The sequence below is a fragment of the Alternaria ventricosa genome, assembly GCF_023758065.1.
Source record: "Alternaria ventricosa strain BMP 2768 chromosome Unknown scaffold_3, whole genome shotgun sequence".
NCBI classification, from domain to species: domain Eukaryota; kingdom Fungi; phylum Ascomycota; class Dothideomycetes; order Pleosporales; family Pleosporaceae; genus Alternaria; species Alternaria ventricosa.
The window spans coordinates 1,197,428-1,221,841 of record NW_026055683.1 but is presented as its reverse complement, the minus strand read 5'-3'; the positions used below and the strand labels follow the sequence as shown (position 1 = coordinate 1,221,841).

Here is a 24,414-nt window from a genome sequence, read left to right as displayed (position 1 = left end):
CTGGCGCTTCTCCTCCAATTTCCGGCATCTGCACCTGCGACACCCCAGACACCTACCTCACACCCATGATCGGGTGCGTCAACCGCCGGTGCCGCCCCCGGTACTACCATCTCAGCTGTGTAGGGCTGAATACCCGGGTCTTTGGGTGGTCATGTCCTTCCTGCTCGCCTCCCACCAACAAGCGCAAGTCAGATGACTCTGACGACGACGTGCCGCGCAAGAGGCGCAAGGTGTCTGAGCTGATAGCCTTTGCCGCCGACGTTCCCCTTGCTGTTGTCGAGCAGCAGCTCGCTGGGGAGCCGGGCGCCGACAACGACGCAGAGAGTGAGGTTGTTGAGGAGGCTGAGGACGATGTAGTCGCCGGGCTTCCTGCTGTTGGCGCCAGCGGAGACACACCAATCCTGGTTGCCGATGACGAGGATGGTCCCGCCTCTGCTTCTGAGGACGGTCTTGAGGATGGCGGTGACGATGAGCCGGAGCCGACGTCAAGCCACTACTGCTTCCAAGCATGTCGGCGGCGCGAGACCGGTCGGATGGTGGCGTGTGATGGGGAGGATTGTGCGGGCGAGTGGTTCCACTTTGCCTGCGTTGGGATGACGTCGAAGACAGTTCCGGAGGGAGAGTGGTTCTGCGATGATTGTGCTAGGGAGTGAGAGACATGGTTGGGTTTGCATCACTGGAAAGTCACAAGTTGTTTTTATGGGGTTTTCTTATTAGCTAGTTATGTCGACAATGAAAGAAGTCAAGACACTATCAGCCCGCACAGCAAAATCCAATTCTCTTGTTAACGCCAGACTCCGCGCTAAGTCCAGCGTATTTGCAAAGCACAAGAAAGTCAGATACACCCCTACTACTCACTCTAGTGATCTGGGTAAATAGTATAGGTCTTCATAGGCACATCCGTAGGACCAGTGTACACGTAGTTCTCGTCAATCGTGAAAGTGCTCATTGGCTCAGCCGTGACAGCAGCGCTGCGCTTGCCAGGGTAGGTAGGTGTCGCAGCGTCATCAATGGTGATGATCGTGGTCTCCTCTGCGGGTAAGGTGTTGGGGACAGTGGTAGTCACGGTCGCCACGCCAGACGTGTTAATGATGGTCGTGGTCGTAGTGTCAACGTATGTAGGTTCTCCTTCCACAGTGACGGTGACGCAATCAGCAGGCGCAGTATACGGCTCGGCGCGCTTGTCGTAGTAGGATGTGACGGTTGTGTAGATGACAGACTGGAACTGGGAGGGCGTTGCGCCTGCGCTCTGGGACCTGGTCACAGTGACAGTGCCGGCGTGAGCAGTGGGAGTTGACCTGGTCCGAGTAACGGTTGTAGTGCCAGCATGTGCAGTCGGGTTTGCCGAACGGGTAACAGTGACCGTACCAACGTAAGACGCAGGATCTGCCGACCGAGTGACAGTGACAACACCAGCCGGGGTCCCAACAGCCACAGACTTGGACTTTGCAGAACGAGTGTGTGTGACAGTAGTAGTCATGTTGATCGTTCGATCACCATTGTCAATAGTAGTGGCGATATCTCTCTGTGAAATATCACTCCGTGAGACAAGCCTGGTGAAGGTCGTGTGCATGTGGTGGGTAGTGGTGACAGTCACGGTGACTTGCTTGACAGCGATCTTGTTGTATGCTGCGTAGACTGATTAGTTTTGAGTTGTTACGTAAATGTATAGGCGAAGAACGTACCGTTGGAGCTGCGCATAGCAGTTTTGAAGGCCTCACCGTTGGCATCGGCGGGGCCAATGTGCTGGCCGAAGTTTGTGCAAGAAGATGCCTCCTCCGGCAGGGAGTAGAGGGCACATTGAGCAACGGCAATGGGAACAGGATTTGGGCAGGCCGGACCTGGAATTATGGACGGGCTGCGCTGGATGTAGATGTTGACTACGTAGAGGAAGATGATTAGCTTTTCTATAGGAAAATGTGATGCTGAAGGGTGTAACTTACAGGAGTCGCAGCCTTCGTGGTTGTTGCAGAGTTCGGCGCAAGCCTCCGGGCTGTATGAGTCCAGTTGAACGTACAGCATGTACCTGGTGGACGAGAAGGCACAATTTGCGTTTTTCATGGTGGCAGTGTAGCCGGCAGGGATCGGGGCCGTCAAGGCCAACTCGTCGTAATTCTCGTCATCTGTAAAAGCCGAGAGAGCGTTGGAGGATGGCTCCGGGGCAGTGCTGTCACCGAGAGGCGCACAGAGGGGTTCGGAACGGGGGCCAGGTGTGGCAAATATGGCGGATGCGGCAGAGGTGACGAAAGGGGGGACGACAGCGGCGAAGACCGCACCGAAGAAGAAGAAGAACATGGTGATGATGGAAGCGGACTTCATCATCTTGTATGTTGCTTGACCCTTAGGTCAGAATGAAGGATGAGAAAAGGTTGTTAGAGAAGAAACTCTGAATCTTGAGGGTGTAAAGATGTTGGTTGTTGCTATGTTAGATGGGGGAAGTCACCTTCTTATACTGACGGATGAGCTCTCACATCAAGCAGGAAGCACTGATGGTATCGCATGAAGGGGACATACTGCGACTGACTACATCTTGATCATGATGAGATATATTCGATGTATTGAGCCCAAAATGAGGGTTTGCATTACATGATGATACTCTACCCCGCTCGACATACATCCATTGAGATGATCTGAAGCTCTGCAATTTCATCCCATTCTTCTCTCGAAATTCGGAACGGGTGCTTCGTATGGTATACAATTGTCATCGCGTGCGATGATCGACGCCGATAACGGGCTAGATCCGAGCATACGAGACAAGTATACGGCCAAGAATGCGCAATTGGACCCTTTGGCCCTGTTGAGAAGGGTCTCGCGATTTTATGAACGGGTGGATCATCGACTGGCGCGCGATTGTTGAAGGGTTGTATAAGAAGGGTCCATGTGTGATGAGGCGTACGCGTCCAGATCTGCCGGCTGTCCGGCGTCGGAGAGCGCTAGCGTGCCGGATGGGCAGGAGCCGCCCTTCCACGTGAGTGACCCTTTCACACTCAGACACGCTCTCTAAGTCGTTCTTTCATAGGTGTTCTTGCACTTCCTTAGCTGAAGGGGGCTGTGTACCCCGCTTCTCAACGAAACAGCCTCAGCTCAGCTCAGCTCACGTGACGTAAGGCCGCGACCAACAGCATCCACAGCGATCATCGTTCCTACATCACTCTGGCCTGCGTTGTAGCTGCAGTGGCCACTATGATGCCTTCCCTAAACATACCTCCCGACTCCAAGGTTCCGCGACGTCTAGCCTCTGATCCCTTGCCGCAAGATGGAGAGTTCCGCGTCCCTGCTCTACGACCATGGGACCGCGAGTCTTACAACAGCACATACAACATGGATCGCAACCTCCGCTTCATGAACACCAGTATCCTAGCCGATCTTCACGGCCTATCTGTTGTCCCGCAAATCTACCAAATGCTCTTCCATCGTACTCGCGAATTCGCCGCGAGCGTCCACAAGCTGGTGGACGTCGCGCCAGCATTGTGGGCAGAGGCGGCATGTTTACTGGTTGATTGGGGCGTCAACGTTCTGCGACACAAGGAGATCAGACTGGATCGGTTCCTACATAGCCAACGCGAGAGTCTGTATTGGATTTTGGACGATGCGTTGTTGACGATTTGTGTGGATCAATGGGATCCACCATCCTCACATCCTACCCAACCACGCACATCTTCATCATCGACCCCCAAACTCATACCATGGGACAAAGCTACAGCACCAGTGACGCTAGCGTTGTCAAGGGCTCGAGATCTGCTGCCGGTATGGGCCGCGCAAGATCTACAAGATTGGGAGAAGTGGGGGTTCGCCCGCCCATACACTCAGGCTCGGTACATGACCGCTGGCTGGTTCCGTCGATCCACAAAGTTCCTGCACGAAAGCAGCAGGATATTCGAAATTTGGAGGACTATGAAGCGGTGGGGCGGCGGCCAGCTCCCTACTGAGCTGGCGAATGTCATTATGGAAGACGTAGCAACGTCTGAGAAGCTTCCGCTGGGTGACCTGCGGCTGCATTATTTCCCGAAGGACAAGTCGAGAGCGCAATTGATATGAGCGGCTCTTTCATTCTCTCTACCTAGGGCGTGCTTTACATCGGTGCGCCACCTTCCAGCCCCCCATCTTCGGTGCCTGGGGCTTTTGCTGAAGCCAAGATAGCCAGCACATCCTCCTTCCCGCCCATACCTTCCATCGCTCCGAAAACGTCGGTCATGGTGCGCTCCGCTACTTTCTCGATGTCCTCTTGCTCCGTAACACCCACTTCGTTCAGCGTACTCGGCAACTCAAGCTTTCTCACAAAGCTGGCCACCGCATCCGCAAGGCTCGGCTCGTCGCTTTCAAGGACCTTGTTCCAGATTCCCAGCACGCGTTGCTGTACCTCTTTCTGCTTCTCCGACTTCGAGGCATTGTACCGTAGAACAGGAGCGAGCATGACACAAGACGTGACGCCGTGCATTACGCCGCAAACACTTCCCAGCTGATGTCCAATGGCGTGCGAAAGCCCCATCGGAACGCTCCACAGAATGAGACCCATCATGGCGTTCCTGGAACCTATCTGGCAATTGCCGATTCCATCGAGCAGCTCGGATCGGTTGCTGTCACTTTCGCCGTTTTTGTAGTTTCTCAGCCCTTTAAGTAGGACTGCAAGCGCATCTTCCATATGGCGGAAAACCTCTTCGGTGCACTCATTATTGAGCATCTGTAAATGATACAGTGTCAATACAGTCTCTACCTTGGGAAACCCGAAGGGCAGTACATACCGTTTCGACGCAATGATCTACCGCGCGCATCCCGCTCGACAGCCACAACTTCCGAGGCGATGTGGACGCTACCTCAGGATCCAGAAGGATGAGGTCTGGTGCTGCATGCTCACTTGCGAAATGCTGCTTCTTTTTTGTTTGGGGGTTCGTTGCAGATGAATTGTTATTCCACTCGCTTGCGGATAGACTTGTCGGTACGAGGATGAGTCTTGTCGTAGGGTCCTTCAGATCAACTGCACTTCCCTTCTTTTGATCTACCAGGGATTCCATGGTCTCTACCGTGAGGTTATCTCGAGCGAGATTCGCGTGCATCAAGCGAGCGATCTTGCTTGCATCCGAGTAGCTGCTACTTCCTATGCTGATCAGACAATCCGCGTTCTTTTCGTGAAATAGTCTGGCGATCTCCAGTACGTCTTCGTATGGAGAGTGAGCGCCCACCCCTGACTTTGTGCCTACCACAAACGAGCCCAGTTTTTCTTTCAGCTTCTCGACAATATCCGTGTTCTCATGAAGCGCCTTCGAGTGCACTATGAGAATGCGCTGGCAGCTCCAGGTACCAATCGCGTCGACAATATCGTCTAAGTAGTTGGAGTTGAGTATGGCATTGTGACCCTTCCGAGCGGGGACTGGAAGTTGCTGAATCGTTCGCCTTTTGCAACAATAATCGCTGTAGTCGGACATGTTGTTGAAGATGATGAGAACGCCGTTTCTTCTGTTGTATCAAGCAGTACAAGCAGTGAACAGATGATTTTCGAGCTGAAAGCCCTTGAGGCGTCGGATGTTGTTCCCTGACGAGCGTCTTACCTCATACCTGCTCAACCCCGCCGTCATAATGTGCAACCCCACTTGTTACGACGATGCTCACGAAGCATGTATACTGCATTGGATGCAGATTGCGTGCTTCAATGTCTCTACCTCTCTGGATTGGTCGGTGGCCTTCAATCGAGATCCATTGCTTGCTGGGCCTGCGGCGGATTGCTCCGCCAATGATGCCCAGGTGGACTGATCCTCCGGTAGGAGGAGACTCGTTTTTACGAATCCCTGGCAGAGCAAATGAGATATACCTTTAAGCTGTACACGAAGCGAAACAGCGAATGCTCATGATACTTGGGGTTGCTCGTACTCGCAGGACCCCATTGTGGTGGTCATAGCTCCACCCGGCGATGAAGGCTTGCGACTAGCGGCAGCGCCGCTGTCGGAATCGCGATCCTCCTGTGTAGGGGCGTATCGGGTCGCATCGTTATCATTGCGATCAAGGAATTTGCGAGCGGCACAAACTTGATAGGTGCTCTGACAGTGGTCACCACACAGCGTAGGTGATGATGTCCTGGTGCAGGATCAGAGGTGTCGAGGAGGGAAGCCGCGACCACGACACGCTAAGACGCGGTGGGTTTTACGCGCATCGGCTGCAACGCACCGTCGGTCTTGACAATGAACATGAACAGTCTTTATATCCTTCTTCCAATGGCCCTCAGATCTTGCATCATCCGCGCAAGCTGTACATGCTAAACCGGGCTCCGCGGATCGGGCTTGCACAGCTCGCGTGATTTTGAAATCCTTCCAGCCAACTCAAGTGCGCGAATCGGAAACAACATCACGCTCTGCTTTCTAGCCACACCAACCTCTGATCAACGTACAGCATTGGGTATCGAGTCATGCTTGAGTAGCAAAAACCTAGCATCACATGTTCGTCGCTGCCATAAGGCCTCTAGAAGGCACTAATGAGACGAAGAGTCCTTTTGAGCAGGTTATGATATATACACATCGTTACGACGGCTATAAGATGTTTCTGACCCCTCGCGTCGCCAAATAGGCAGAGCACAAACTTCACCAAGCCTGGCTCACGAGCTCCGGACTCTGTGTGCGTCTGACATGGTTGCTCATCGGCCGCATTCCAACGAACTCCACGATCATGTCTATTCATCACTAACCTTCATTCCCAGTGTCAGGTCGCTCGCGATATGCTTGTTTTGAAGCATTGCTCCGTTCTGCTACCATAATGACGAGGTAGCCGGTCATCGTCAATGATTCCCCGGGAAGGCGCGATCGTGTGGTTTCAGAAGCGTTGCGCTCAATCTGCCGGATATCATCGAACGAGCTACCGACAGCTTGAAGTTCCTCTCAAGTACACTGAAAGTAAGGTACCCGTCGCGCCGCTTCTTCGTGCTAAGTCGCGAGCCATACGCCCCTAACATGCCGCTGCGACACGGCCAACAAACCAAGGAAGCAGGCACACCTCATCTCGCCAAAACCTCTAATCGCCCTTTCTTCTACATCTACGCGTCACCTCGTTTCTAGTCACCGCGGAGCGACAGTATTGAATCCTAGCGCGCGGCGTTGTCATACTTCGCTTAGCACCCCGCATCCATCGAGTCTTGACATCACGCTCGACGACCCGCCATCTCGGACCAAGACGGTCATCTCTGCCAGCATCTCCACATGCTGATGTCAGGCACGGTCCTGCAATGCACCCCAGACAGCGCTAACGCGGACCGGGCGAGAATCCGAACGTTTGCTGGCCTGTAAAAGGCTTGTTTGCAAGGTTTCGCTGCAGACTCCGCTGCGTTTCAAGCTTTCGCCAATCTCATGACCGGTAATAGCTGCGTATTGCCGCGAGGGAAGCGACGAGCAACTAACGGCACGATTTATCCGTTGGCACAGCACAGATGGGGCTTGTTGAACCCATTGAGGCGGCTGGAATGCGCACGCGAGGGCATGCTGGCACCGTTGTTGCGGCGGAGGAATGAGCCGTGTTGGCTCGGCTGGAGGCGTCTACGAGATGGGTGCTGTTGGTGGAGGAAGCGAAGGATATGACAGTTACTGATGTCACCTTGGTGACAAGCTCAAGGGCGTCTATTGGGAGGGCTAATGGTATTGTTTGCATGCCTGACAAGGCGTGTGTTGATCATGGAATTGGTATAAGAGACGAAAGGGTAGCCACTGTCACCTGCAGTCAAGCATCCGCACCTCGAATACCTTCGCTCCTCAGACATCAATCGCGAAACTACAAGATGCTGTCCAAGTCTTTCTCCCTTCTCGCCTTTGGCGCTCTGGCATACGCCCAGGAGCAGGTCCAGGAGGGTGCTCCTGCCCCTGTCGTCCTTGCGACCGCAAAGTCTGGTGTCATTCCCGCAACTCCAACCGCCACCCCATTCACTGGTGTCGACACAATTCAGGGAGCCATCGTCTCTCCCCTCCCGCCTGCGCCTGGCTACCTCCCAGGTGAGACCGGTGGTCTCGAAGGCACTGCGACAGCGTCTTCCAACCAACCCTCAGCCACCTACCGCGCCACCATACCAGAGGTGCAATACAACCCTTTCGTCGGCAGCACTGTCTCCGGTTCCATCCAAGCTGTGGGTGGTGCTGGCGGTGTCAACTTCACCGTGGACCTAACCGATCTACCCGACCAAGCGCAATTCGGCCCATTCGCCTGGCACATCCACGCCATGCCAGTCCCCGCCGATGGAAACTGCACAGCAACCATGGGCCACTTGGACCCTACAAACCGTGGCGAGCTCGTCATGTGCGACTCTGCGCAGCCCGAGACCTGCCAGGTTGGTGACTTGGCTGGCAAGCACGGCGGCAAGATCATGACGGAAGGAAGCTTCTCTACTAGCTTTGTCGACCCGTACCTCAGTGTTGAGCAGGGCAGTGCTGGATTCTTCGGTGGATTGGCATTTGTCTTGCACACTGGCAACACCACGAGGATTACTTGCGCGAACTTTGAGATGGTTGGTGGAAATGGTACTTCGCCCAATGGCACCATGGGCATGCCCAGCCCCACCAGCAGCAACCCAGCTGAGTACACGGGTGCTGCTACCAAGCTTGGTGGAGGTGCTGCTGCTCTTGCGGCCGGTGTCTTTGCCGCGATGATGCTGTAAATAGTGGTACTATTTGATTGTTTCAGTCATAGAACTATACCAATAATTTAATACATGTCCCACACAAACGAATGCGTAGTATTGTGACACGTATCCTGTTGTGAATATGGGGAAGCGCATCGCGCCATGTTATACAAAGAACTTTGACAGATAGTCGACGCAAGTATATAGTGATGCACATCCGTAGGCATTTCCATCATGCAATGGCCTCCCCACTAACGCCGACATCTGTCTTGCTGCCCCATGCTGGGTGAATAGTACTTTTGCACTCTTTGTTGCAACTGTATTGCGCACATACCCAGTATCTGGGACCACTCCCCAGCCTCCTACCACATTCCAAGACTGCGCACGTCTTCCACTTTCCTCCATCGCTTTTCAACCCCTTCTTCAGCAACCTCACCGCGCTTTCTGCCTTTCGCATGGCAAGTTCTTCACTGTCCACCTGACTGCAATTACGACAGAGTCGTCTAGTAGTCTGAGATAGTCTCATCTCCGTGTAGTACGCGTGTCTGTTGAGAAATCCCCAAAACGCTCTTTGATGCCATTTAGAACCGGGCTTTACACAGACGCAGGCTGGGTTTCCGTTCGCTCGACTTCCACGATTGCGAGGATTGCGAACGATGTCTGTATGGTAGCACGATGCGCAGTATGGGACGCAATTCTCGAGATGGTGAAGTGCAGACGCATGTGGCATAAAAGAAAACTCTTCACACCCGTCACATATCTGATTCGTGCAGCCCCAGCAGGTGTTCTTCTCGCCAGGGTTGCACGTGTAGCGCCTGAAGATACCAAGTCGGCTTGAGACATCGTTCGAAGGTAGGACTGATTCACGGACTGATTTTGAGACGGATGATAGGCTGGCGATATCGGTGTAGTGCAGATCTTTGGCGACCATGATCAACATGTCGTAGACAGCCAGAAATCGTGAAAGCTCGGTTTGAGTACCACCACTACCTTGACATGGTAGAACAGTATCACCGCTGCTACTCGCGCGCTTTATGCGCTCCGTCAACATCATTTCGATCTTTTGCTCCGCGCCTATCGTAGCCTTCGTGACGTACCGACGGGCTGATCGCACCGGGGCTTTGAAGTCCATCGGTAGGTAACGGAAGAACAAGATCGGGGTGTAGACCAGAATGCCATACACCAAGAGCGCCGGCCACTTGAACATGCAAGCGAAGCAGCCCCGGTGCATTTTAAGGATTTCTTTTACCATATCGAGAATGGACTCTTCGTTCTTTCTAATCTCTAAGATACCAACGGGGAACGCAAGGATACCGATGAACGACACGAGGGCGTACAAAAAGCTGTGGTAGTCAGAAAGACCCATGTATTCACGAATATACGGCTTACGTTAGCGCAACGCCATATTGTGCCTCTTCCACAAATTCCAAGCACATGGCAGTCGAAGTTGCCGTTGTCCCGTTGAGTCTTCCGGCAGCAGCAAAAAAGCTCTCATTCGTGCCAATGGGTCGCTGCAATTCGAGGCCCGCTTTGTCGTGACAAGCTTTCGGATTAAGAGGTATGTAACCAAGCTGGTAGTTTGTAGCCATCGCCAGAAAGACGGTAATCGTAGTGTCGACAATCGTGAAAGGTAGGTTCAGCGGAGGGAAGCATACCAGCGCAGGCCACCAACAGGCCAAGTTCCAGATCCATAAGATAAAGCCCCATTTGTCCGCAAGCCTTTCACCAGCTAGCATGGACGTGCCGTACATACCGTCGTGAAGTTCGGGATTGATCCTGATCAACTTGTGGTGGCCTGCCGCGGCGACCCAGTAAATTATCGCGGGTGAGAACAGCGCAAAACGAATAACAGCAATGAGCGCGGTCGCGTTTGTCCAAAAGTGAGAGTGTACTGCCATAATGAGGAAACGAAAAGTTGATGTTGAGGATGGCTTTGTGGGTGTAATTGCGAATCCGTAGCCGGAAGTTCACCACAATTCAATCCTTGAAGCCATCGCGAGTTATAAAGGTAGCAGGTGGTGCCTGGCGCACAAGGCTGAGCGGCTGAGCGGCTGAGTCTCTGACAGACCTCGGGACGCAAGCCACCACGGCAGTTTCTTCCAGAGGTGTGCATGAAACTGCGGCAAAGAGGTTTGGCGTCGGAGGCTTGTACTGCGAAGCTCTGAACTTCGCGAAGAAGCAGCCGCGGTCAGTCATAATGGCATAGTCGGAAGGCTGCCAAGGTCCGGTGAACAGCAACATCATGAACGGCAAAGCTGTGATTCGGTCATTTGCACGCATGCTCGTATTCGTCACCCCTTGCGAGCGACTTCGCAACAGCCTTACTCTCATTCAGATGTGCGAGGCTTTCCACGCATGGCGAGTAGTGAATGCGAGTCGCGAATGACGTAGTAGCACGTGCGGGTTCAAGCCGGTGCAGAGTTCTCAGTGGCTTTGGCCGCACGTTGCCCGTCACGATGCCGCTGTCATTTTGCTAGCAGAAACTAAGCGCATATTCAAGGGTGCAGTAAACGGGTGTCGACAAGGTAAGGGTGTCGCGCAAGATGAGGTGTTGAGTTGTGGTGGTGGTGCCCTGGCCGGGCTAGTAGTGCACGGCTCGAACCGCCGCTGGTGGGTCGCGATTTCCATGGCAACGGCGGGTGTTTATCGATGCCACCAGGCTCTCCCACGCCAACTGTCGGCCAGCTCGAGAAGGTCCAAGCCTGAATCTTGCGGCCCACACAGGTGTAGAATATTGCTTACTCCGCACTTTAGACCTCTTAGCTGCATGTATGTAACCCCCCCTCCCGCCTTCCCCTACCGCCTCCTGCACCTCCAACGCTTGATCTCAACAACATCTGGACTGCATCCTTAGTCGCAGCATATATTAACACTGGTTGATAGCGCTGTCGCTACTATTTTTGCACCGGTAAATTCAGATCAATTTCACAATGGAGGCTCTACTCTCCCTCGCATTCGACAACATAGCGTCCAAGGATACGCAGAAGATTCGCAAAGGGTTGCGCCAGATCGAGGGCATGTTGGCGCAAATATGTCTTTCAAGCGGCAAGCCACGAAACTCACCACCGGGTCACCGACGGAACGCCTCTGCACTCAACTTGGGCGATCAACAACAACCAACGCCGAAGAAGCTGGGGCAGTTATCAGACGATCTTGCCTTTCGCGAGTTCTTTCGGTTGCAAGAGGGATTCGAGTGGAATGGTGAGTTGGGAACTTACAACAATGCCACTATATACTAACAATCATAGTTGTAACACGGGTAGCCGACTGTCTGGATCGACTGCTAGGCATGGGCAGCAGTAAGGGTAAGAGGCCCGACTGGAAAATGCCGAACACCAGCTAACCAACTACCGATAGATGGCCAAAACGACATCCTCATCCTCTCCTCGTTATCCAATATTCAAGGTCTTCTCCTCCTGCATCCACCGTCGCGCATCATCTTCGGTCGCGAAGTCTACATGAACGTCCTCCTCGACCTGCTCGACCCCTACAACTGCCCCGCCATCCAATCCCAAGCCCTCCTCGTCCTAGTCACCGCGCTTCTTGCGACACCACAAAACACGCGAGTGTTTGAGCATATGGACGGCCTGCTCACCGTGACCAGCCTGTTCAAGGACGAAGAGACTACACAAAACGTCAAAGTCAAGCTGCTGGAATTCCTATACTTCTACCTCATGCCCGAAATCCCAGTTTCTGGCCCGCAACGGAGTCCTAGCAAGCTGACCAATGCTTTCGAGCGGCGGGGTAGCACTGCGACTGGCGACGATGGCGGAGGTGCGACCAGGAAGCACATTCGGTCGCAAGAAGAGAAGCAGAATATGCTGGGACGGTACCTCCCCAACGTGGATGACCTTGTCGAGGACCTCCAAGAGACCGCGCCGTTCAACAGCGTCGCGTGCTGAGAGTCCCATCAGCACCATCAGTCATCACCGTTGATGAAAACACAACTTTCCTTTGTCTGCCAATTTGGTCTGTCCATATACTGTTACCACTATACCTTCCCTTACCGTTTTGTTCTGTTCAGCGAGGCGTCAAGGAAACTCGGGATTACTGTAACCATGCGTCTCCTACCCCACAGCTAACGCTGGTCTCCTTTCGTGTTTGGCATTTTTGCAAATTGGAAAGACTCGTCGCTTCATTGCGTATCGCAGCCGATACATTCGCTGTACATCATGTTCATCATGCATCGCATGGTACTCGGGCGTCTATGGAAGGCCACTGTTTATCGCAGAGTGGTCGTTAAGACGGACTACCCTCCAGTCCGACTCTCATTAAATTAAATAATATCAGAATGTTACATCTGACTTAGTATGTTCCACGTCTAGCGTTGCGTTGAGCCATTGTGGGTTGCGATCAGTGGGGTGCGCACCTTGCTTACATGCATTTCAGTGCGGTATGCTAATGCACGATATTCCCAAGTTCGTGCGGCTTGTGTAACACAAGGACAGGAGCAGTAAATGCTAATGCTATGTTTAGTCTTTCAGGTTTACGCTACAACTACCTAGGAAGCTGACAAAGAGAGCGCATTGTTCCCAGCTCCTGTACAAATTACTCGTACGACTGACCTTCCTCAAACAAGGCATCTAGCGATGAGTAAGCAATATCGTCAGCCTCGATATGCAGAGTGCGACAAGCCGGAGATAATCGCAAAGAGAGAGTTTTCATGTTAAGACCACTGCCATGTGCCTATCGTACAATACGAACGAACAACTTCGTCGATTTTGGAAAGTTACACCACATGAGCTTTTAGAAGAGTCCCAATAATTCCTGCTTCCTGCTTGCCCGAACGAGATAATCGTGGGATGATCTCGTATTGCTAATGTATGCTTCTGCACTGCAGATGAGATCCCAAAGATCGCAATATCTCCGCGAATCGGTATATAAGGTCACCTCTCTTCTTGCTAAACACCCAGCATCAAGCTCTACAGATCCCTTCGATCTTCTTCAGACCAGCACCAACACGAATGATGCAATTCCTGTACGCCCTTCTCCCCCTCGTCCCCCTCGCTGCCGCAAACGGCCGAATTCGCTTCACCTCCTTCGACCACCCTGGCTGCGCAGGGTTCGAGGAGACCTACGATCTCAATCCTGCACCGGTGAAGGGAAATTTCCCTGGTAAGACCCAACGCTCAAGCAGCGATTACATGTTCTAAACCCTTCCAAGGACCTCGCGGATCTATCAGCATGATAGTCACGTCTGCAGGATGCCATCTCACGCTTTACACCGGCCCCAACCAGTCGTCGCCGAATGGCAGCCCCATTAGATTCGACACTGGTGCTGCGGTTTGCTGGTCGAATGGGGGTGGATTTGAGGATTATCTTAGCTTTGGGTATTACTGCGATTAGACGATGGTGAGACGAAGAGATGAGGACGCGGATGGGTAGGGATCGTAGTTTTGCTGAGCCGCTCTTTTCTCGGTAGATTGGGTCTGGGAAAAGGAGGAATGTAGAGTAGTAGAAACTGAGAACAGGACAATGCATCTCTGTTGAGCTTCGGATGATTTGCTTCAGACTTGAAAGCTCATGCAGGCTCTCCGGACCTATGGCCTGACCAGGCTGAGCCCAACATACAATTGGGCTTCTATCTTATGTGGTAGGCCGATATTGTTGCTGAAATGTCGAGGGGTTAGTAGACACTGTTCTCCGGTTCCCGTTGATATGTAAGGATGCACATGTTACGAAGGGTCCTCGGTGCCTATGTCCTCTACGCGGGTCTGTTCATGTGCTCATGCTTCCCAACATGGTTTCTGTAAACTTCTGATCAATGTTAACGCAAAATGAGTCGCAAGCATATCTGGGTGATGCCCAGGTGTAATTCACTGCTATAGTCTGTGAGAACCCTGGGAGAACGACGTGCTGAGGAGACCGTGCAGCATGATGGCGGTAGAGTTCTGTACGTGAAGGCTATACAAAGAAACTGTTTCGACAGTATGCGGAGCATCCGGGGGCAGATGGAGGCGACAAGACGCCTAGGTGTGGATGAGTCGTCGAGACCATGGACTATATACATCACGCAGCTGCGGTGAAAATTGTGCAGTTCAGAAACGATGAGTGCCAATGTAATCTCGTACTCGCGCGTAAACGTATCGGCACCGGCAAGACGCGAGACTCCGTACCCACTACGGGAGATTATCTTGATCGAAATCGAAGATTATGCGCATCTACCAAAGCGGATTAGTGCCGGTACTGGGCGGAAGCTAAGCCTATGGACGACAGTCGCGTGTTCATGTGAGACCGACCACGACATTTCGCAACCAACAGGACTTCGGCGCGCGAAGACGTTCATCCTCGCCCATGATGCGCGCATTACCACTGGGACGAGATCTTGCTGTTCGACGCATTCTTGACGTCCGCGGGCGCGACAAGTACTTGGGACCGAGCATTGCTGTCAAAACTCTGAAATGTCAATGACGTAACTTGTAGCAAATGATGTGCGAGCACGCGACACTAAGCAAGCAGTCACATCGGAAGGCCGGCTCCTTCTGCACCCAGCAGGGGCCACGCCGCACCAAATGCCAGGGCAGCGCAGCTTCGTCCGAACGTCCGCTGCCCTGTCCGTGGCTGCTGTGGCTGTTTAGTCACTCTACGCATGCCGTGCGTTCCGCTGACTTCACTACGCGCCATGCGCCCTGCCTTTAGTGTAGGATGTAGTCCTCGGCATCGGCCAGCCTTCTTGCCTGTTCCTTGATGCGAAGACTTCTGGGCTTGTCATAACTGACATTTTTGTCCTTGCAACACCCACGAGTTCCTCACCTCTACCTTTCGCAAGCCAAAGCAGAAGGTACGATACAGTGCTGCGTCAGGACCTCCGCGCATAGATTCCCGGATCGACCGGCTAGCCAAACACTACCGCCATCCCTACAAATATACTCAGTTCCTCTGGGTAATCGTACTGGACTTGAAACCCCGGGAAGCATACTTTGCTCAAACATCGCGCGACCACTCATACCACCTATACATCGCCGCCTCGCGCGTAGTCCCCCACCATGGGCGCAGGAGCCTTCATAGAACCACTCGTGGTAGTCACCCTACTCTTCGGAGGTACATGGGTAAACCGAAACACCGAATACCGCCTTATTGGTCGGCGGAGAGTATACCAAAACTCGCCACGGTCAAGTTCCCCAGATTCCGGTCGATCTAGTCCGTCGTCCAGCGTATCGCTTCTCGCCAATGTCGACGAGGAACCCAAATGGAGGAAACGAGAAGTGGTAGTCCTGGGCATGAAGAAGGAGGTCATGAGCCCGAATACCAAGAGGTTCCAGGATTACTTTCTCAGTCGGCTGCTGAAGAAGTTTCCCTTCCTTGTGGAGGCCTGGTATTGGGCGCTTATCTACTGGGTAAGCAAACGCGCGAGTACTACATATCTTCTCTGCAGAGATGCTGACTTTCTTCAGGTGTACCAACTAGGTCGCGCATTCTCTGCAGTAACCATGGTCGAAGGCACCGTTAACGTCGCTCGCCGCCACGCCCTCCAAATCATCCACCTCGAACAGAAACTACACATGTTCCTTGAACTCGATGTTCAAGCGTGGTTCTTGAAACACCCTTTCCTCCTCCACTGGACGAATCGCACATACTCCTTCATCCATATCCCAGGCACGATCCTGTTCCTGGTATGGCTCTTCTACTACACCACAACGCGCAACCGAATCGATCTTCCCCTCCACAACAAGCCAATGGGCGAGGCGGATGGCAGCCCGGCAGGACCAATGCTGTATGCTGCCAGGCGCAGAACGATGGCTACCTGCAATCTGATTGCATTCATCGTTTTCACCCTGTGGCCATGCATGCCGCCGCGTCTGCTCTCCGACCCCGACGTTCCCGGCTCCGTAGGCAAAGAGGCGCGTAGCTTCGGTTTCGTCGACACTGTTCACGGCGCCGAGGGCGAAAGCAGCGTGTGGACGCAAAACAAATTCTGCAACCAATACGCTGCCATGCCCTCCCTGCATTTCGGGTACTCGCTCCTCATCGGTCTGACCATCATGTCGATTCCTCTTGCTCCTCAGCACAACCGATCCCGCACCGTCGCGCTCACAATGGGCCTACGTATGCGCCTTCCTTCGGCCCGCCGTATGCTCTGCATCTTCTTGGGTGTCGCATACCCTGCTATCATCCTCGTCGCCATTGTTGCTACCGCGAACCACTTCATCCTCGATGCCGTGGCGGGTGCCATGGTCTGTGGACTTGCATGGACTGGCAACAGGGTGCTCTTGAACCTGCTACCATTAGAGGACTACTTTCTGTGGTGCGTGCGCATTCACAAGCCTGCGCGCAAGGCTGTTCACTGGGACGGTGACGAGGATGAGAGTGACTACAGCCACAAGAGGTTTGGCGCTAAGGGCGTCATTGTCGACTAAGGGCTGGAGGTGTGAGAGTGTGGAGGTAATGCATCGGTAATGTCAAGCATTGGGTATCGGCGTCTGACCTGGGTCGGGTACTTGGGTTATTGAGGGCGGCATGATCACTTATGACTCTTTTCATTTTTGGGTAAACAGAATAGTTTGATACCCTTGGTTAATAAATATGTTGTTATTCGATACTTGTTTGCTGGAAACTAGTGTCGTGAGGGAAGTGGGGTTTCTCATGCCACTGATTACTCTTGGTCCCGTTCATCACCTTCGTACCACCCTAGAGGCCAGATTCCCATCACATATGACGAAGTGCTCTAGCAAACCTCTGCCACAAACCCTCGTGCAATCTCCAGAACCCAGCTGGCATGCTCTCTGCCCACTTCCAAAGAACGATGAAATCAGGCTGCCCCATCAGGGGGAGTGATGGGAGTGCCCGTGAGCTTACTTCTCCACCCCATGATGAACGAGCAATTCATAATCTTTTTCTACAATCATGGCACAATTAGCAAAACCAAGTTCGAAGACGAGCACATGCAAGAAAAGGAACCATTTACCCTAGTCTTCTCTCCGCCTCCATTACAATCAAGCTTCGGTGCACTCCACAAACCCGTCCTGCACTCGCCACAACTCTTCCACGACTCGCTGTCGTTCCAATCACAGTGGAAATCATCGCCGTTGTCGTATGAGAAATGCAGGATGCTACTTCCGTAATCGAATGGTCCGATCAAGAACGTGAAAGGGTATCCCCCGATGCCGTGGTCAACCTGGACAGTAGTGCCCTTGGCCAGAGTGTAGGCCCACACGTAATCCATATTTTTGTATACACCGCGGGCTTGGATGGTGTTGTCCGGGAGGCAGTTCTCAATGACCTGGAAGTAAAAGGGGAGGAGGATGATGGCTTCTGGGTCGCCGGGGCGCGAGGTTCTGTAAGGGAGGGGACGAAGTTAGCAAATGTCTCACATAAGTTTGTACGTGGATGTGACGTGCTCAGTTACTAAGGGGATTTTGTCGCCAGCGGCTTGGTAGTTGTCTTCAGTAGTTGCAGTTGATTCTGAGGTGGTAGCAGTGGGGTTTGGGTCGGCGTCTGAGTAGAGTATCTCGGAATTGTCAATGCCGAGGGCGACGATGTGGGATGGCGATGTGAGCTGCCGAGGTGCAACGACTGCGGCGGCGATGGCACTGAGGGCGAGCGACAAGACGACGAGGAGCTTCATAATGGGAAGAGAGGCCGATATGCTGCGGTATTATGAAGGCTTTGAAGCACTTGCAGTAGATATACTACAACTTTTGTTGAGGGTTGACTGCGAGCGCGAATGAGCATGGAAATAGAGTGAAAATCACCAGAGTTTATATGCGCGAGCATATGCCAGACGCTCACACGGAAACCGTATGTGGATCGGGATAGAAAGAAGTGCACGGACGTTTGACTAGCAAACGATCGTGGTTGTAGATTAGGTAGTATAGTTGCTGGTACAACGTGGAGCAAGAATGCCATTGTTGCACATCAGATTCAGAGACACGCTGCGGCAGGGACTGAGGTGTCCTTGTTCCACCCATGAACGTGATGGAGCTTAGTCGACAAACGAAAAAAGGACTGGAATCCGGGTCTTATATGGGAGATATTACAAAGAGTATACATAATATTGTTGTGTACATTCAACAGCACTTAGGGTATAGTTTTAAAGAGAGTACGAGCAACCGCCAACGCCAAATGTGCAATGCGCAATGCACAAAATGCAGGTGGTAGACTAGCAACAGGACTGACATGCTGTGATAAGAAATGACGCTATGAAAAGAGACACAAGAAAATACTCATTAACGTCTGCTGCTCCTAGTGTTGTTGCGGCTAGGCCTGTCGTCCCGGCGCGATCGTTGGGGTTGGTTGTCGTATCGTCCGCCCATTTCTTCGTCGTGAACACGCCCTCCACCGTAAGAACGTTGAGGATGGCGAACATCGTCATGGTCATCCTCAAAGGTGTTGCGTCGTTCATCAATCTCATCGTCAAAGTCGACGTAGACGGAAGCAGGGCGCGGTCGTCGCTCTCTGGGGAGCTTGGAATCTCTGTCTGCGAGCTCCTTGGGCTTGTAGAGCTTGTCGAGGTGCTCTTCAAGAAGGCGCACGTTCTTGCCGTTGGCCTTGACAGCTGCATCGGCAAGATCGCCAATGAAGGGAACAAGGCCGATGAGGAAATCAAAGGCGACATTGAACAGCATCATGATAAGGACGCTGGCGGGCAGTCCGCCTTCGACTTTGCACATGTTGCGAACGAGGTTCAGGGCCAAGGCGGAACCTGCGGCGTCACCCACGGCTGGGGCGAGGCCAATGACGGAAGACCAGCCAAATCGGATTCCCATAAAGGTAAAGAGAGCATAGTCGAGCCTGTATGCGGACTTGCGGGCTTTGGCGAGGACAACGCAGTCATTCTCGGGAATGTAGTTGGGGATGTCCTTCTTGACTTTCTTCATCTTGTGGGGCCTCTTTGGGTCTGGCTGCAATGCGTAGTAGGGGTCCTGGGGTACAATGAGTTTGCGCACGTCCAAACGATAAAAAGTTTACTTACGTAGGGTCCAGATACGTCCTTGGACTTGTACTTTTCCATCTCCTTGCCCAACGCCTTCTTCATGGCGTACTTAGCGACCATGCCTGCCATGTTGGGTGGTGTTGCTGAGGTAATTCGTGATGTAGGGGGAGTTGTATGAATACAGATGTGCGAGACCGTACAAGAGGCCTTATAAGTTCTTGTCGTTGGAACGGTGTCGCTTTACAGTGCGCGGTGGTGCGGCTGTCTCAAAGCGCGCGTGTTGTGTGGTTGGCCAACGGCGCTTCTCCTGGGAAAATGTGAAACGGGCGCGTCGCTGCCCTATGTATAGCTGGCGGGCGACTGGCAACGAACAAAGTAAGATGGTGCTGTGAAGAACAAGAAGGAGCGACAGAGCGAAGACGACGGGCCTACTTATCGCATCGAGGTGCGCTGGCGGTGAGTCGCTGTAGCTGCCCAGGTCCAGGTGCCCTGATTCTGTGACGCGATCCCAGACAGGAACGTCATGGCCTGGGTCGGTCGCTCCTTCTTTCGCCTGCGAGCACAGCCACAGCCGCCACACCTGTGTCGATCGCTCTTGCCGACAGCCACAGCCCAACTCTCCGATAGGCCTTTGACAACACATCAACAACACGTCCACCCGCTACCCCCACATTCTTCGACATTCTTTGCGGCTGTGCAGCCCGGCAGCAAACAACCTCTCCCTCATCTAGACCCTCTCGCTACTACCCGCCGCCCGCGACGCGCGATAGCTTGCTGACTGGCGCCCGAGTGCTCCCCACCACTCTCTGCGACGCACGCTCAACGCGGCATGCTCGACACGGGCCAGACCTTCACCCACCATGACAAACACAAACAGAACATTAGTTGACTGGCTGGACGACCTCTGCGTGCGCTTCATCGTCAACCTGCCCAATGAAGAACTCCAGTCGGTGGAGCGAATATGCTTCCAGATCGAGGAAGCCCAGTGGTTCTACGAAGACTTCATCCGTCCGCTCGACCCCAACAACCTGCCCTCGATGCACCTGCGCAAGTTCTCCCAGCTCATGTTCCAGCACTGCCCGCTCTTCTCCGCCTACTCGGAGGAGCTGCACCAGCAGGCCTACGAGCAGTTCCTCGCCTACAAGACCCGCGTCCCGGTGCGCGGCGCCATCATGCTCAACGAGGACATGACACACGCGGTGCTGGTCAAGGGATGGAAAAAGGGCGCGAAATGGAGTTTTCCGCGCGGAAAGATCAACAAGGAAGAGACGGATCTCGACTGCGCCGTGCGCGAAGTCTGGGAGGAGACAGGCTACGATCTGCGCGAGGCTGATTTGGTCGAGCCCGACGAGCACATGAAGAAGATTACCGTCACGATGCGCGAACAGAGTATGATGCTGTACGTCTTCCGCGGTGTACCAATGGACACATACTTCGAGCCGCGGACCAGGAAGGAAATCTCCAAGATCGACTGGTACAAGCTCACGGATCTGCCGACCTTGAGGCGGAAGAACCAGGTGCAGCAACAACAGGGAAACGGAAATGATCTGATCAAGGAGAGCAATTTCTACATGGTCGCGCCGTTCTTGGGGCCTCTGAGGCAATGGATAAAGCAGCAGCACAGGCTTGGGAGGCAGAGGCAACGGAACAGCGCGCACGTTGCTCCGGCACCCGTGCCAGGGACTGATGACGAAGACATTCAGAATACGCTCTACGAGACCACGGTCAATCAGGCAGCGCCTGTCGCCGACGCACAGGTGGCCGACAACTTTGCGGAGATGGTGGCCCGGTTAGGTCGCGGACATCGTCCGAGCGACTCCTTCCCCGAGGTATCAAACGAGCATCAGGCACCACAACAGAGTCAAGACCCGGCCGAGGCACTCAAGCGTCTCCTTAGTGTGGGCATGCAGTCACCGCCGGTGGAGGCCCCCAGCCAACCACCACCCCAAGGAAACCCGCTCTTGGCTCTATTCAAGCAGGGCAACAACCAGCATGCAGGAAACCAGCAACCTCGGACGCCCTTTGAGCAGATGATGCCCCCGCCCATGCAGCCGTCAAGTCCCCACGGCCAGCATGGTCCACGACCACCGCAGATGGGCAACATGGGGCCTCCACCGCCCTTCTTCTCACCACATCAAGGTATGCCTTTCCGAGGGCATCCAGGTCACATGAACGGAATGCAACCACCACCGCCACATATGTCGCCTCATTTCATGCACCAACAACCGCAGCAGCAGCAGCAGTCCATGTTCCCACCTCAGCCTCCAAACATGCAGCAAGCGTTTGATCAGCACAATCTGCGGCCCCAATTCCAGGAGATGGGGGATTCACAGTTCGCAGGCGGAAACGGAAGACCAGCGATACCATCGGCGTCCAACTTGCCCGCACCAAATCTCAATGCGCATGCACTCGGATTGCTGAATTCATTCAAGAATGAGAATCAGCAACCTGCTTTCCCACCGTCGCCACAGACTACAATCGCCGCTCCATTGCACCGAAGCTCGCAAACAACACCCAGGATACAGCACCCGCTACCTCAACACAGACCTCATGGGCTCGTATCGCCACAAGCACAATTCGTCCCTAGTCCGCCGCAGTTTCAGTCACCTCCCATCAGCTCGAGCTTCGAACCTGAACAGCCAAAGCCGAGGAACGCTCACCAAGATTCATTACTGAATTTGTTTCGACCTACCCCGCCACTGGCAAGCCCTGATACCGCACCTGCAGAGCTGTCTGCGCTCCCCACAACACCAGGCTATGTGTCCGCGCAACCTGTCGCAGATCCGTCTAGACAGCCCAATGCCGCTCTTCTTGCCGTTTTCAATGCTCCGCCTAATAAGACCAATATGACGTCTGCTACTGTGAGCGGGCCAGTGAACGCGCCAGACTTCGACACCATGAAGAAGAACAGGCAGCCGACGAACAGCAGTTCACGTGGACCCTCGCCAGCCACGAACATGCCTTTCATGCCTCAGCAGATACTCAAACGTGCGCCGCAAGCTTCGCCTCAACCTGCACCACCGGCCGAGGTCTCTGGATCACCGCGAATTGCTTTCCAGCCCCAGATTCTGAAGAGACCTCAACAACAGTCAAAAGCGCCAGGACCAGCAGGTACGTCCATTCCTCCGTGTCTGCTTATTTCTGGCCGAATGCCGGGGCCTGTAGATGAGACTAACGATTGTTTAGGTACAGGAGAGAAGACCACACCGCATGCACAAGGCTTGCTAGACATGTTCAAGGGGCCCTCACCGAAGCCTCCGCCAACCCTACCAGCAGTATTGCCGTCTCGTTCACCTGTCCCTCAGCCCATCTCGGGCATGGACCGTCGCGAATCCGTCCCCTCGGAGCAGAAGAACGCATTGCTCTCGCTTTTCGGCAACAAACCATCTCCATCTCCGAAACCCCAAATGCAGAGCTCAGTACCGCCGGCCCGATCACCTCTCCCGCCGACTCCAAAGACGTCCATGTCCGGCCTCGTCAGCCCTGTCAGTCCACTACCAGCGAACGGCAGTGTGAGTGCTACCAGCCCAGAAGGAATGGCGAACAGAAGTCGCATCAGCAGCATCGGAGATGGAAAAGCCCCTAGTATCGTAATACCGCCAATTAGTCATCCAGCCGACGCAGGAATTAGTCTGGAGCAGAACGAGGGTGTCAGTCTAGCCGGGCTGGGTGCCAGTCAAGCCAGAGCAGGAAGCGCGAGCGGAGGCAAGAGTCCCGTCGATAAGAGTTTCTTGCTGGGCTTCTTGGAAGATGTGGCTAGACGTGGGCGCTAAATGGTATCCTGTCCTTTTATTGCATTGTTCTGGGCGTTTTTGCATTTTGAGGTGGATTATGAGTTCAGGGTTAACTGACCGGATAGCAATTGGAATTATGCGTCAAGATCAATCGGGTTATGATCTATTGAGATGGCTTGGACATTATTTGCTTAGTAGAAGTATGTACGGTTAGCAAAACACGAGTACGAATCCATAGGACGCTCTCAAAGCTGTCGGAATGATCTCCGAACAGATCTCTCCCTTGTTAACAGTCTCGTGGTTTCCGTCAAATGCATCTGCCACCTGCATCTCACTTCACAACTCTTATCCGGTCAACCCAACTGCCCAACCTTCCCGTCCGCGGCCTTGTCGTCCGCACAGCAGTAACAGCCCGCGGACTCCATTTCCGCATTCCCTCCTAATGATCTCATGAACCCCAGACACACCTGAAACGCGTCCCGCTTTGTCAACCTACCGACTGGACGTCATGCTATTCCATGCTAACGCCCTCCATGTCAGCACAAAGCGTCTCAGCTAGTCAAATACCCTCGGCATATCGGTTACCGGTTATCTGCGTGATCGACGTCCCGTGCCCTGGTCTTCGGCTTGGTGAATGCGAGATCGTGCCAAGTCGGAGGTTATGAGCTTATTTCTCGGGAGGTGGAGGTGAGAGTGAAAATGCACGGGTGTCTTCTTGACGTGACACACTGACATACGAGCCTACTATGCTGTCATCGTGCTATTTGTGACGATGGTGGGGATTTAGTTGGGATGGGCTACGTCACGCATACACGAATACACTGGAGCACAGACACGGGACCGAAACATGGCAATGGGTTCTTCAGGTGAAGAAGAAACCCCGAATTTGTTGGTTATTACTAAGTAGATGGCGAGAGGAAGGTGACTCTACGGGATATTTCGATAGCTCAAGCTAAAATGGCGGACAAAGTTGCAATGTACAAAAGGATAGACAGATAGGTGAATAGCGCAGAGGCTTTGGCCGGGAACAAAGCTGAGTGGAAACAAGAAGTTTGTTATAGTTGTCTCGTTGGTTTCCGGTGGTGAACTGCTTGTTTGTTTGTTTGCCGTCCCGTTTTGTCCCAAACCCCCAAGTCCCCCTGATGCCGCGCTCGGAAATGCAAGAAATCATGCTGATGCTGGAGAAGTAACGACGCTGACGGGGTACTGGTAAGGAAATA

General features: G+C 53.5%; 9 protein-coding genes across 9 annotated transcripts; 5 read left to right on the top strand and 4 right to left on the bottom strand.

The window, feature by feature from the left end:
• Nucleotides 1–859: 859 nt before the first annotated feature.
• On the bottom strand, nucleotides 860–2,061 carry J4E93_002344 (uncharacterized protein; the record flags this gene model as incomplete). The annotated part of the gene is made up of 3 exons (XM_049340291.1): nucleotides 860–1,638; nucleotides 1,686–1,841; nucleotides 1,944–2,061. The coding sequence occupies 3 exons, from the start codon at nucleotides 2,059–2,061 to the stop codon at nucleotides 860–862; spliced, it is 1,053 nt and encodes a 350-aa protein (XP_049202613.1).
• A 1,122-nt stretch (nucleotides 2,062–3,183) lies between these two features.
• Nucleotides 3,184–4,038, top strand: J4E93_002343 (uncharacterized protein; the record flags this gene model as incomplete). Its single annotated transcript, XM_049340290.1, has 1 exon — nucleotides 3,184–4,038. The coding sequence occupies one exon, from the start codon at nucleotides 3,184–3,186 to the stop codon at nucleotides 4,036–4,038; it is 855 nt and encodes a 284-aa protein (XP_049202612.1).
• A 34-nt stretch (nucleotides 4,039–4,072) lies between these two features.
• Nucleotides 4,073–5,423, bottom strand: J4E93_002342 (uncharacterized protein; the record flags this gene model as incomplete). Its single annotated transcript, XM_049340289.1, has 2 exons — nucleotides 4,073–4,681; nucleotides 4,743–5,423. The coding sequence occupies 2 exons, from the start codon at nucleotides 5,421–5,423 to the stop codon at nucleotides 4,073–4,075; spliced, it is 1,290 nt and encodes a 429-aa protein (XP_049202611.1).
• Nucleotides 5,424–7,753: 2,330 nt separating this feature from the next.
• Nucleotides 7,754–8,623, top strand: J4E93_002341 (uncharacterized protein; the record flags this gene model as incomplete). Its single annotated transcript, XM_049340288.1, has 1 exon — nucleotides 7,754–8,623. One exon carries the CDS (start codon nucleotides 7,754–7,756, stop codon nucleotides 8,621–8,623), a length of 870 nt encoding a protein of 289 aa, XP_049202610.1.
• A 2,894-nt stretch (nucleotides 8,624–11,517) lies between these two features.
• Nucleotides 11,518–12,489, top strand: J4E93_002340 (uncharacterized protein; the record flags this gene model as incomplete). Its single annotated transcript, XM_049340287.1, has 3 exons — nucleotides 11,518–11,788; nucleotides 11,836–11,892; nucleotides 11,945–12,489. The coding sequence occupies 3 exons, from the start codon at nucleotides 11,518–11,520 to the stop codon at nucleotides 12,487–12,489; spliced, it is 873 nt and encodes a 290-aa protein (XP_049202609.1).
• A 3,084-nt stretch (nucleotides 12,490–15,573) lies between these two features.
• Nucleotides 15,574–16,944, top strand: J4E93_002339 (uncharacterized protein; the record flags this gene model as incomplete). The annotated part of the gene is made up of 2 exons (XM_049340286.1): nucleotides 15,574–15,924; nucleotides 15,982–16,944. The coding sequence occupies 2 exons, from the start codon at nucleotides 15,574–15,576 to the stop codon at nucleotides 16,942–16,944; spliced, it is 1,314 nt and encodes a 437-aa protein (XP_049202608.1).
• Nucleotides 16,945–17,379: 435 nt separating this feature from the next.
• J4E93_002338 (uncharacterized protein) lies at nucleotides 17,380–18,152 on the bottom strand (the record flags this gene model as incomplete). Its single annotated transcript, XM_049340285.1, has 3 exons — nucleotides 17,380–17,423; nucleotides 17,546–17,862; nucleotides 17,899–18,152. 3 exons carry the CDS (start codon nucleotides 18,150–18,152, stop codon nucleotides 17,380–17,382), a joined length of 615 nt encoding a protein of 204 aa, XP_049202607.1.
• Nucleotides 18,153–18,753: 601 nt separating this feature from the next.
• Nucleotides 18,754–19,589, bottom strand: J4E93_002337 (uncharacterized protein; the record flags this gene model as incomplete). The annotated part of the gene is made up of 2 exons (XM_049340284.1): nucleotides 18,754–19,449; nucleotides 19,500–19,589. The coding sequence occupies 2 exons, from the start codon at nucleotides 19,587–19,589 to the stop codon at nucleotides 18,754–18,756; spliced, it is 786 nt and encodes a 261-aa protein (XP_049202606.1).
• Nucleotides 19,590–20,320: 731 nt separating this feature from the next.
• On the top strand, nucleotides 20,321–23,233 carry J4E93_002336 (uncharacterized protein; the record flags this gene model as incomplete). Its single annotated transcript, XM_049340283.1, has 2 exons — nucleotides 20,321–22,571; nucleotides 22,653–23,233. The coding sequence occupies 2 exons, from the start codon at nucleotides 20,321–20,323 to the stop codon at nucleotides 23,231–23,233; spliced, it is 2,832 nt and encodes a 943-aa protein (XP_049202605.1).
• Between the last annotated feature and the right edge of the window lie 1,181 nt (nucleotides 23,234–24,414).